Source organism: Porites lutea, chromosome 14, assembly GCF_958299795.1.
Source record: "Porites lutea chromosome 14, jaPorLute2.1, whole genome shotgun sequence".
NCBI classification, from domain to species: Eukaryota; Metazoa; Cnidaria; class Anthozoa; order Scleractinia; family Poritidae; genus Porites; species Porites lutea.
The window spans coordinates 15,545,434-15,557,440 of record NC_133214.1 but is presented as its reverse complement, the minus strand read 5'-3'; the positions used below and the strand labels follow the sequence as shown (position 1 = coordinate 15,557,440).

The 12,007-nt window shown below is 39.4% G+C and overlaps 1 protein-coding gene across 1 annotated transcript; it reads right to left on the bottom strand.

Moving 5' to 3' along the window:
* Positions 1–301: 301 nt before the first annotated feature.
* LOC140924743 (ribitol 5-phosphate transferase FKRP-like) lies at positions 302–1,928 on the bottom strand. Its single transcript, XM_073374750.1, has one exon. It carries the CDS (start codon positions 1,791–1,793, stop codon positions 1,077–1,079), a length of 717 nt encoding a protein of 238 aa, XP_073230851.1. The 5' UTR covers positions 1,794–1,928; the 3' UTR covers positions 302–1,076.
* Between the last annotated feature and the right edge of the window lie 10,079 nt (positions 1,929–12,007).

Here is a 12,007-nt window from a genome sequence, read left to right as displayed (position 1 = left end):
ATCTATCGTTTCAATTCCAAACGAGAAAGAAAGAAAGAGAAATATGCGAATTCGAAATGGATTAAATAATTTTTTTGTTTGCGCTCTAATCTAGGTAACAATAACGTAATTTCTGCCTAAAGGGCAGGTCGAAAACGGGTATGGATTTTAGAGGTCTAGTCTGAAAACGGGTGTGGAAAAGTATATTTTTTTGGTCTGAAATCCGGTCAGGATTTGAAGAACCGGGCGGCACACCCCCACCAAGAATTCCCAGGAGTAAACCCCCCCCCCCCCCCCACCCGGGATTTCAAGTTGACAAAGAGAAGTTGCAGTGCTTTTTTTTTTCACTCAGAGGATGATTTATGCCTTACCAATGACAGGGTCAGATTATCTCAACGAATCATCGGCTTACAGGTATTTCTGAAAAATCGCACGAGGCATCTTAAGCGTTAAGTGCGTAATTAACGTTCGAAGCTATTTTCAGACAACATAACTGCTTCTCTTCCAGCCACAGACAATTAAAAGGAGCCATATCACGAAATTTATCAAAATTCAAACAGTGCCGGGAACGGCCACCAAATTGAGTGAAGCGTAAAAATAACCACTCAAAACATTAAAAAGAAGGTATAAATAGCACAGGAAACATTAAGGAGACAAGGATGGACAAACTTGAAGGAGATTGAAATAAATTGCAGTTGTGGCTAGAGACCTTTAGATTCTGAAACGAGAACGACTGCGAGTACGAGATTTTCTCAATAGAAAGTAGTGCTTCCTCGTGAGGCAGCGTCATTTTGGCGGGAAAACGTGATAGCTGTGTCGTCATTCTACCACGAGTTTTAGCGAGAGTGTCGTAGTGGCGGGAACAAGTTATCAAATGCAAGAAGTTTTTTCATAATCGGGAGATGGCTTAACCTCCTTCAGTATAAATTACCTTACTAACTTTTTTGGTGAAAAAAAGTAAATCGAAGCTTTCCAGGGTGTCTTTTTTTCAGAACACGCACAAAAACTTTAAGTTACATCTCGTACTCGTTGTCTTTCTCAGATCTAAAGCTCTCTATGAGAGACTGCTCGCAGTCTACAGCTTGTTTTGAGATTAGTTAATGACAGGTCACAGGTTTTACCTCCATCCACCAGTCATCGGGGTACAGATATTTCTGCATAGTTAGCCCTTCTCGCGGAACGGGCATCGAATATTTACCAAACGGAACAAGCGGAACAGGTTTCTTAACTAATCGCGCAGGAAATGTATCATGAAGATTATAGTTTAATGCAAAAATCCAGGTCTCCAAGCCAGCGCGCTTCATCCATCCTCGATAATTGTAAAACGCAAATAAATCAACTTTTACGTGGGGTAGATCGCTTCTGTAAACTTTCATCACATTACTTGTAATCCAACGCTTATGGTAAACTTTTAAACCTTTCGCTTTAAACGGTTTTGTAAACTCTTCAAAAGACATCAGTGCAAAAGTTCCTGTTCCGTTGAATCCTATATCTACGTCATTATCCCAAGGGAGGGGTCCCTTCGCCCGCACTGCGCCAAACACAGAACCGTACATCAACCAGTGTTCTATGCCAAAACCATCCAGGATTTTATGAACTTCTAAGGCCATATCCAAAAGCTGTCCTCTTTCCATTTCGTTGAGGTACACGCATGGCTGAGCGGCGAAAAATGGATGATTCCCGGTGTAAAGTCCATAGTTTCTCAAGTTTAAGAAGATATAAAATACAAACAAGATCGTTAAGGCAACAAAAAGCACGATGTATCGTCGGCGGCATTTGGTGAAGATATTCCGGCTGGACTCGGCGAGTAGCATGGCGTCTCGTAAAGTTTAAGGAAAAACGGTGAAACTTGCTGTTCTTACAATGTGGTTGATATAATTTTGGAATTATCGATGTTACTAGCTAATGTAGCCTCCAAATTCGATCAATCGCTGTGACGCTGTCGAAAGAGCACCATAAAGACAATAAATGAGTTACGTATGATGATCGTATTCCAGGGGAAAATATAATTTTTTTGTCTGGAAGTGTGAAACGTCGCCAAGATTAAACGGCTAACGTATGGACCCACCAGACATAATGTCAGTTAAATCCACAGTAAATGTGAGATACTTTGGCTAAAAATTGATATAACAATATGATCAGACAATAAACCTATATAATATATATTTCAAAAGGAACGGAAGAGTCATTCCAGGTCATTCGCAAAAGCGATTGAGTTGCCATGGAAACTCGACAAAAATTTAATTACCGGAACCTCAATCTCACTGCGTGGAAGTGAGTTAGCAAAACATTTACATATAGTCATAGTTAACAACTGAACCTCTGTCCCAACATTTCTAAATACAACTGAACGTGAAATTGTTTCTTTAAACCATGTTTAACCGAAAAATTTAAAAAAAGGCCAATTTCTTTGAGTACATTATCGTAATGTGGAAAAACTTTCGGGTTTTTTAAGTAAGACGAATATTGCTGACATCATTCACTCTAACCTTGACTTAAGTTAATCGTGAATAATGTATTAGTCGGAAACGTTCCCCGGCTATTAATACAATAGAAACAAAAGACGCAAGGCTGATTTTACAGACGGTAATATATATTTTTCTTTAACCGGCCAATATTTCGGAAGGCACGGCCTTCCTTCTTTAGGGGTCTTACATCCAGTATTGCATTGTAATATAATATTATATATCATTGTATGTTAGAACGTGAAGAAGGAAGGCCATGTCTTCCGAAAAATTGCTAAACGAAAAATACATATTCCCGACTGTAAAATCAGCTTAGCCTGAATTTCATCCGATTTCATCGTTTTCTCCTCTAAGCAACGGTCTCGTTACTGAGGGAGTAATAACGACTCGAAGTAATCGGCTGAAATTCAGGCTAAAATCAGCCTTGCATCGTTTGTTTCTATATTTCCAGTTGTAGCTGCTTAGATCCTTTATCAGGAACCGGTCCTCGTTGTTTGTAAGTTGGTCCTTGATTTCAAGATTGAATTTATTAATACAATATAATATATACAGCTGAATATTATACGGGAGCACCCAACGTCAAGTTTCGGAAAATATCTGTTCAGAAGACGATTTTAGATCTAGAATTTTCGGAACATTTGTTGTAAAATTTCTTGCTTGCCTACCTCTCCTAGGATTTTCGAACATCTAAAAAATAGTATAATTGCCCATTTTTAAGGATTTTTACCCTAAAAAGATCACCCAGAATTTTCGGAAGCCTTTTTTCTGGCTGAAATTTTCGAAAAGGTAAGTTTTGATGCATATAATTTTCGAATCACTAGACGTTCAGCTAGGAAATCCGAACAGATGAAAACTTTTTAGGGGATAAAAATATGCCTATATCTACCGTTTAAATACTAATACGTTTAACAATGCTATGTTTAAGTGGTTTTGAACTATATTCTTGTTGGGTACCCCTGATTATAGTCTTTCCGTGAGACCCTATTTAGTTTTATCTTTAGGGATCGTCTGCACAACACTCAGTATATAGTAACTGATTGTCTAGAGCTGCTAAGGTCCTCACTTCAAACAGTTTACAAAGGTTCTTTTAAAACTTTTTCTTCGCTAACTTCATTCACCATTAACGTAACCCACCTGAGTTCAGGCTTTAAGCTTTTTCAGAAGGAAAGTTCGAGGGAAACCGTGAAAATAAGGAGATTGGATGACGAGGGAATGCAAGTATCAAGCCCACTTCACTTCCAGCACAGCAAGGCTGAGATATAATGATATTTTGATGAAGGAATGAAACAATAAAACTTGCATGATTAATACAAAACAGGGCTGAACACTGTATTACAATGATTTGAACTGGACTGAAAAAAGTAGAGGCTCCGTGTTTTGTTTTAGAATATTCTGTAAATTCCGTCTTTTAGTGTATTCCTAATTTTAGAATATTCCGTTTATTCCGCTTTTCCGTTCCGTTCCATCATTCTTCCAAACAGGGTCACCATAACGCACAAAAGCCTAGTGGAAATTTTCCTAATGTACTTAAGTACTAATTAAGAGCAACTTTTAAAAATCCGTTAGCAGAAATAAATAACTTCGAAGCAAACTCCGCTTTGTTACTTGTTGACTGCGACATTTCCACTTTAAAGCAAAAACTGATAATTGCAAAATTTGCATATTCCCTTAAAAACGAAAGAAAGACTTTAATGTTCATCTATTAGCTGAAATAGTTTGTTTTTTTTTTTCGCCTGTCTCCGTTCAGAATCAGTCCACAGAACCTAAAATTTGACAAACAACACCTGAGTTTACACTTTGCTAAATGACCCCGAGCGTACGCAAACAAAGATCGTATGACATTTTAGAAAAGCGACTATGCTGAAGGAAGGCAACTTCATTAAATATTCGCAACCCCATGAACATGCCAAAGTAGAAGTTGAGCAATATCAGACGTCAGAATAGAGCCTAAAAATTCAAGAATACTTGGGAAACAAGGTTAAGGTCATTTGCCATTTGACGAAGTTTGGAACATTGGTTGCACATATTTATAATCGCTTTATCTGTACTAAAAGTACTTGTAAATATCATCAAAGTGAAATGTAAATCACCCGCTCGTACAGTACGTATAATTATGAACATGTCAATGTCGCAAACTGTTATTACTATATAAAAAGAAATGTCCAAGTTGTGCCAGGGCAGTGCGATATTACTTAAACATTATATCAGCAATGCGATATCTTTTAAACATTTTAAGATGTTAATACTAGATGTAAAATGTTCGTGGTAATGTTATTATTGCGCCGCGGGAGCGATTTGCCGGTCGCACAATATTGTTCGATGCCCCGATTGCCAACATCGAATTTTACTTTTTTAGTCACCAAAAAAGTCTATTGCAAAGGAAATAAAAACGAAAGGGGTGGCAGCTTCGTGGATTTTGCCCTTTTCAAAATATCACGCTCGAAAAAATAGAAAAAAAAACTGAGGCGTAAATGGCAAGGCATAGCCGATTCTAAATTAATTGATTCGACCACGGTTTTAACGACGACACAGAATTCTCAGCGCACAGATTCCCCTGCGTTTTCGTGTTTAGCACTTACCTTAACTTGAAATGCCACATGTCCGTCACACTTTCAAGTTATATTCCCGTTCAAAGCTGAAAACAGCCTCGTGACTAATAGCCCACGTTAGATATCTTAAATTCTATAAACATGACTACGCTTTGGGGTCGAAATTGCAAATTTTTCACGATTCCATTGACTGGCAATTCCCAGAAGAGATTTAAGCACAAAGAAAATCCAAACAAATATAGAAAAATGACCAGAAAGCATCGGAGTCATGTTAGAATTTTAACATATCAAAGAGGGCACCTGGTACAGCCGTAATGGTAACGTAGAAGCCTGGACTGGACTGGATTGTCCAAAGGAACAAACACACCAGGGGACTTACCTCAGGGGTACCCAACGATAATTTTGGGAAAATTATCTGTTCGGAAGACGATTTGAGATCTAGAATTTTCGGATCATTTTCTGTAAAATTTCTTGCTTGCCTGCCTCTCCTAGGATTTTCGAACATCAAAAACATGGTATAATTGCCCATTTTTAACAGATTTTTACCCTAAAAAGGTCACCTAGAATTTTCGGGAGCCGTTTTTCTGGCTGAAATTTTCGAAAAGGTAAATTTTGATCCCAATAATTTTCGGATCACTATACTTTCAGCTAGGAAATCCGAACAGATGAAAAATTTTTAGGGGATAAAAATAAGCCTTTATCTATCGTTCACAAACTCATTAATAATTCATAAAGAAAATTCAAAGGAAATTAATGTTTAATGAGTGTTTGGATATCCGATGAAAAACTGCTCATTTTTGCATCTTTAATTTCTCCTTCAAAAATGATTTTGTTTGAGAAGAAATATCAAACATTCGACACAGTGTTTCATCACCAGATGAAACACCTCGAAGTTCGTCAAAAATACTCCGCTGCGCGTCGTATTTTCAACTCTCTTCTCGGTGTTTCATCTGGTGATGAAACACTGCATCTCATGTTTGATATATTACTTTAAATACTAAATTACGTTCAACAATGCTATGTTTATGTGGTTTTGAACTATATCCTCGTTGGGTGCCCCTGTTACCTGAGCCGGAATTGCTGAGTTGCTTTTATTTGTCCTCAGAGTAGACAACTATGTTAGAAGCAACTTTACTGTCAAGCCAGTAAAATGTGGTTAATCAGGAACGTGACGCTAGCTATCAGTAACCCTTTCATGACGGTTCTTTTTTCAATAAAGCGATTGTGTAGTCAAGTTGCCAAGGTCAGCAAGCTCTAAGATGCATTGTATTCTACCGTAGAACTTTACGGCCTTGTTGTCTTTAGCAGGCTAGTACGATCCACAGCATTGGCATTGTGGGTTCACACTAGGCACTAAGTCTGTCTTAGCCTAAGTCAAGCCAAGTCACCCTAAGTCCGCTTAAGTGTTCAGACATATCTACAAGACAAATTCTTTCTGTGCAAAGCTGTCATCATTAACGATAAAAATAACAGATAAGGTAACTAACATCATAAATGTGGCGAGGTAGTCACGATCCATTTTAGCGAAGAAGTTGAGATCAAAATGAGACCGAGAAGCCGTAAAATCGCTGTAATTGCGACTTTTGTCTGTTTATTAAATTTACAAAGGTTGATCAGCCAAATAACCTTACAAAATCTTATGTTCCTTCGTGAAGGAATGACGGAAGATTTTGTTGAAGAGCGTGAAAGCCTGCTTTTTCTGACCGCCCTACTTTTGAGCGTTCACCGAAGACGAGGTGAAACCAAACTTTCGAATGGAACGTGAAACGTTTGACGAGCTTTGCCGAATTCTTCGTGGTGATCTGACGAGACGGGAAACGAGATTGAGAAAGCCTGTGTCTGTAGAGAAGCGTGTTGCTGTTGGTGTTTGGAGACTTTCCACGTCGCATAAGGTAAAAAGTCGGTGGCGTAATTGCCTTCTAACGTTTCGTCCCCTCGGCGATGCATCTTCAGTTAATTTTGTTCGTGAGAAGAAACTGTGTCGTGATTTCTTTGCTTTTGGCGCCTAACTCAGGAATCTCTATCTGATAAAACCCACGATTTTGAATTTTTTTTGCTATCAGGTTTCTTAAGTCAGCCTTAAGTCATGTTTGAAACAGACTTAAGAATTGCTTAGGTCGTTTGAGTTTGCCGACACTAAGACAGAAATCACGCTTCTGTGACTTAGCGGTTCACACCTGTCATTTTCACTAAGTCGACTTAAGAGATTACTAAGTCAGACTTAGTGGTCTAATGTGAACCCAGAGCACTATTCATGGCTAAGAGTTTGCACGTGCAATGCTGAGCCGTCTTGTAGTACAGCCTTTTCTACTGGCTATGCCAGCAGACGTTCGTCTAGCTATAAAAGCCTAGCACTGTTCAGAATTCACTTGGGTTCTGTTGTTCAGCAAGGTTAGCGCTCAGTATATTATTCTTGTAAAATGTTTCCCTCCCTCTCTCCCTCCCTCCCTTTGGAGACGACGTTTGGGCTTTGTTAGTGCTGTGCCATCCTCGGCGTTGCGGTTAAGTCTGAGCAGCGACCTCCACCAAGCTTGTTGGTAGCGTTGCCGTTTTATATCGCTACCCTGCGAGAAGAGGTTTTTCTCTTGCATGGCTTTTAGCGTTTACGAAGTCATTCCCGTGGCTTGTCTGGTTTGTTCACAACCTGTGTTTGTTTCTCACGGCGAGTAACCAAACCAACTACGCGACAGGCAAGCCACGCGAATGACTTCGTAAACGCTAAAAGCCATGCAAGAAAGAAACTTCTACTCGTAGGGTATATACCGCCTGCAAACCGATACTCTTGTCCGATCCACAGAGAACCCGAACGCTGTATTAGTTAATAAAATAATAAGATGTACTTACCTGTGTTCCTGTGTCTTTATGATTCGTTCTAGAAGGGATTTTAAATCCGGTCAGAGATAGCCTGCGGGGCAGGAAGGGAAAGGGAGTTTTAGGCGCGAGAGAAACGCGAGGGCCGGGGCGCGCGAGGAGGGAGGGAAGTAACTGTGAATGACTAGCTGTCAAATAAGTCTGGCCTCGATACACTTATTTTTAGCTTTCGTTTTCCTAAAACAAGACATCTGAAGTGAGGGTACGTACTATATGAACAAAGTTCAAATGCGGTCGTCCGTTGAAAGAAGAATTTGCAACGATGCGTGGCTTGTTATATAAAATCCAGCATAAATCTATTACGTAATTTACTGAAGGAAACGTGCTGGACGTAGCACGTTGCACGCAGTGTTTGTCTGAGAAAAATTTAAAACACTTTGCTGGCTCTCGAATCATACGAAAGAACGCTGGTAGCAGGTAAAGAAGAGCTGAACTTCGAAGATCTACAAGAAAGCTGCAATCAAGTATTAAAGTAAGTTCCTGGCGGCTTTAAATCGTCTATAACCAGCAAGACCAAAAATCGTCTTTAACAATTTGGTAGTTGATAAAGCGTAGCCTGCGTGGTAGGCGTTTGACGTCAAACAGCAGATAACAAGAACACAGCTGGCAGCATGAGATTTCCTTCCTTTTTTCTAGTGAGTAAAACAAGCCGTTGGGAGATGAGGCTTCTGAAAACCAGTCAGTAAAACTCACCTAGCTGACAGATCTTTTCCTTCATACAGTTCTTTTAACTGTCTTCTTCTATTCCCCTTTCCAGCTGAAATTGATGCCACCACTTTCTAAGTCTAACGATTAATTCCGAACGGAAATCTCATCACGCTTCACTAAGAACATATTTTTAAACGATTACTGAAAGATCCATTAAGTTACTTAGTAACGTGATGTTGATTTCAACCAATCGGATTAAGGTATTAAGGCTGTGATTGGACATGTTATGAAGACTGACCAATCGGGATTTTAACATTCGCCTGGTACCGCGCTGACCTGACACTACTTTTGACAATTTGAAAAGAGTTCTCAGTACCGCAAATGATCCCCAACGAGTGTAGCTAAATTTCGTGGGTCGTGGGTAGTGGGTAGAGGTCGTGGGTCGTGGGTGTGGGTCGCGGGTCGTGGGTGTGGGTGTGGGTAAATGTCGTGGGTAAAAAACGTATAAGAAAACAAGGACAAAGAAATTTATAGAAACAAGTTGTAAAATATTTATGAAACGAAAATCGCTAGCTCCTTGATTGCCTTTTTCGTCACGGCCTCTTCTTCGTTCTCTTCCTCATATTTCCTAAGCTATACGTGGGACTTGGCTCCACTTTCACAACATCACAGTATAAAAGACATGTTGCCGATGAAGATTTATCCATACCTGAGCAGTCGCAGCGAAATAAACGAAACAGACGTAATTTATACCTGCAATTGGCAGAAAGTATGGGACAGCTCTGACTCGCTGAATGGAAATGGCTGCTCACTATTCATCTTTATTCGATCTACAATTCCAGTGATCAGCGGAGATCTTTTAACACGATGGAATGCGATCACCGTGAGAAAGGGGAGCGAAAAAGGGCAATTTTAACGTAATTCATATTTTTGGATAGCATTCTTTCTTAAAGATGTTTTAGCTCTCTTACCTTACGAAGGAAACACCTTCATTCCCAACATTTCAAGTTGAGGCGAGACTGTATGTAAATTTTACTGCCGTACGGAAATAAAATTTTCGAGATTCTCTTTTTGTTTTGTGTACAAAATCTTTGCTGTACCGATTCGAAAAATCATTCCTTAAACTGAAAGGACGTTTCAGTCACGAATGTTGACATCTTTGCGAAAGAGCAGTTCAGTCTCCAGTTTTTCTCTAGCCTGCTCCAGGTCTACATAGTGTACAGAGTTTCTTTTATTTTTCACCCAAATGCCTTTTTAGTGCCCGTTTGTACTAGAGGATTCGCTTATTTGTTTTGCTGACCGCGGGAAAGGGGAATAGGACTGGTTTGTACTCTGAGATTTTCGTTTCTTGAATTTTACAACTTTTGCTTTTTAATTTTTTAATTTTTATTGTTTTGGAAGACATTTTTTTACCCACGACATTTACCCACACCCACACCCACGAACCGCGACCCACACCCACGACCTCTACCCACTACCCACGACCCACGACATTTAGCTACACTCATCCCCAACCGCAAATGATCCCGAGACCGCAACCCCAAAATTGACCGCAAATGATCCCGTGAAAACTTGAGGAATGGAATGGATTTTATGGGACTGATTGCAAAAAAGGACTGATTATAAAAAAAAGGAACCTTTTTCACTCGCGCCTTCTAAAGAAAAAGGGAAGGAGGACGCTACATCTCAAGTCAATTTATACAAGGCGAAAAAAAAAGTAGAATAAATCTGAAGAGGATATGGTATCAACCGTATACTTCTTCCTTTGTCAATTACTTCAATTTTCTTTCAAGAACTGTTTCGCCGCTGAAAATTTAAGACAGGCAGGACGTTAGGCAGAAAAAACTCTATTATTTTAACGCCCAAGCTCAACTTGTCTACTGGGAGTAATACAAAGCCGGGCACCCTCTACATAACAAGAGCTTTATTGACTTTACTGATCTTTGTAGAAGCGTCGAATTAATTTTCAGAATATTTAGTTTTGATTTTTCTCTGAAGTGTTAATTTTACGTGATAAACAGCAAGACATTGGTTCGTAACTTATGAGTGCCCGTTAAAAAACAAGACATGATTTGAAATAAACACACGTCAAAATGCCACCGAACTTATCAATGTCCACAGTTTTCGGTTTATTTTGAAAGAGCAACTTGCCTACAGCTCATGAACATGTTGCGAATAGTTATATTGACGCTTATATGTATATCCATTTTTTTGCCTTTGCTGTAGACAGTTACCAGGAATCTAAACCTGGTAATGAGAAACGCAAAAGCGAGGCAAGCGGTAGTTATCGCGTGACAAAACATCGTAGGAACCGTCACATTCACGGACTAAAAGAAAGTCGCTTATAATTTTTCGGATCCATGAGGCACTTTAAAGAAAATTAAACAACCTAAAACCCTTATTTAGCCGGAACGAGAAGCATTGCATTTCAAAAGAGGTGAAAGAAATGCTCTTGCATTAAAGGACAAATCCAGCAAATCATGCCGACCACAAACAACAATAACCGCAGAAAATGCGTGTCATGACCTCTCAGTATGAAATAAGCGGCAAAAATCACATTTGCTCAGTCAAAACGTTTTCCTTCAGGTATAATCTACCCGCCAGAGAAAAAAATTCATTAGAACAAGCAGGATTTTGGCATGAGCTAAAAGTCGTGTGTTGCCTACCGACTTCGTTTTACACTTGAATGATTTTTTTCATTTAGTTTTTATTCATGTATATACGTATTTATTTAAGAACTGAAATTTAGCGTTTAATCTTACTTTTTGTATTAATAATAAAATCGTCACGACGATCCGCTAACTCGAGTCTAAGCCATTCCTATTTTTCTTTCGGGATCATTTGCGGTCGACTTTGGGGATCACTTGCGGTCGAGGATCATTTGCGGTCCATTTTGGGGATCATTTGCGGTTGGGGATCATTTGCGGTACTGTACTACTGTACAGTTCACCTCAACCCGAAATCAGCGTCGGCTACTTCTAGAAATCCGCTTCAATCTTGCCTAGTGTTTCATTTGATCCTCGATCTTTTACAGAAAACCTGTTTTTGAGCAAACTTTGACTCATCCTATGACATTATGTTAGAGTGGTTTCCGTTTGAGTGTCGTAAAACCAAAACCAAAGTAATTACTCTGGCCAATCACATAGGACACAGACAATACATTGAACCAATCAAAACTCGAAGTAATTACATGTGGCTGACGCAAAGCGCGGGAAAATGCATGCGAGCGCGTCACAATTGGCTTTGGTCTTACTTCTGATTGGATGAAAAGGTGGCGCGAATCTTTTAAGCCAATCGCATCGTGTAGAAAGTGCAAAACCAATCACTTTTCGACACTCAAATGAAAACCTCTCTATCATATTTGGTCAAAAACAGTATCCAAAGGAACAAGAACAGAAGAGGTGAGAAACGCGTAGGCGCCGGGAGGGAGAAATCCCTTTCGTTTACCAAAATAACAAAAGAAATGAATCAATAACATTGGCGAGTAAGTTCTAT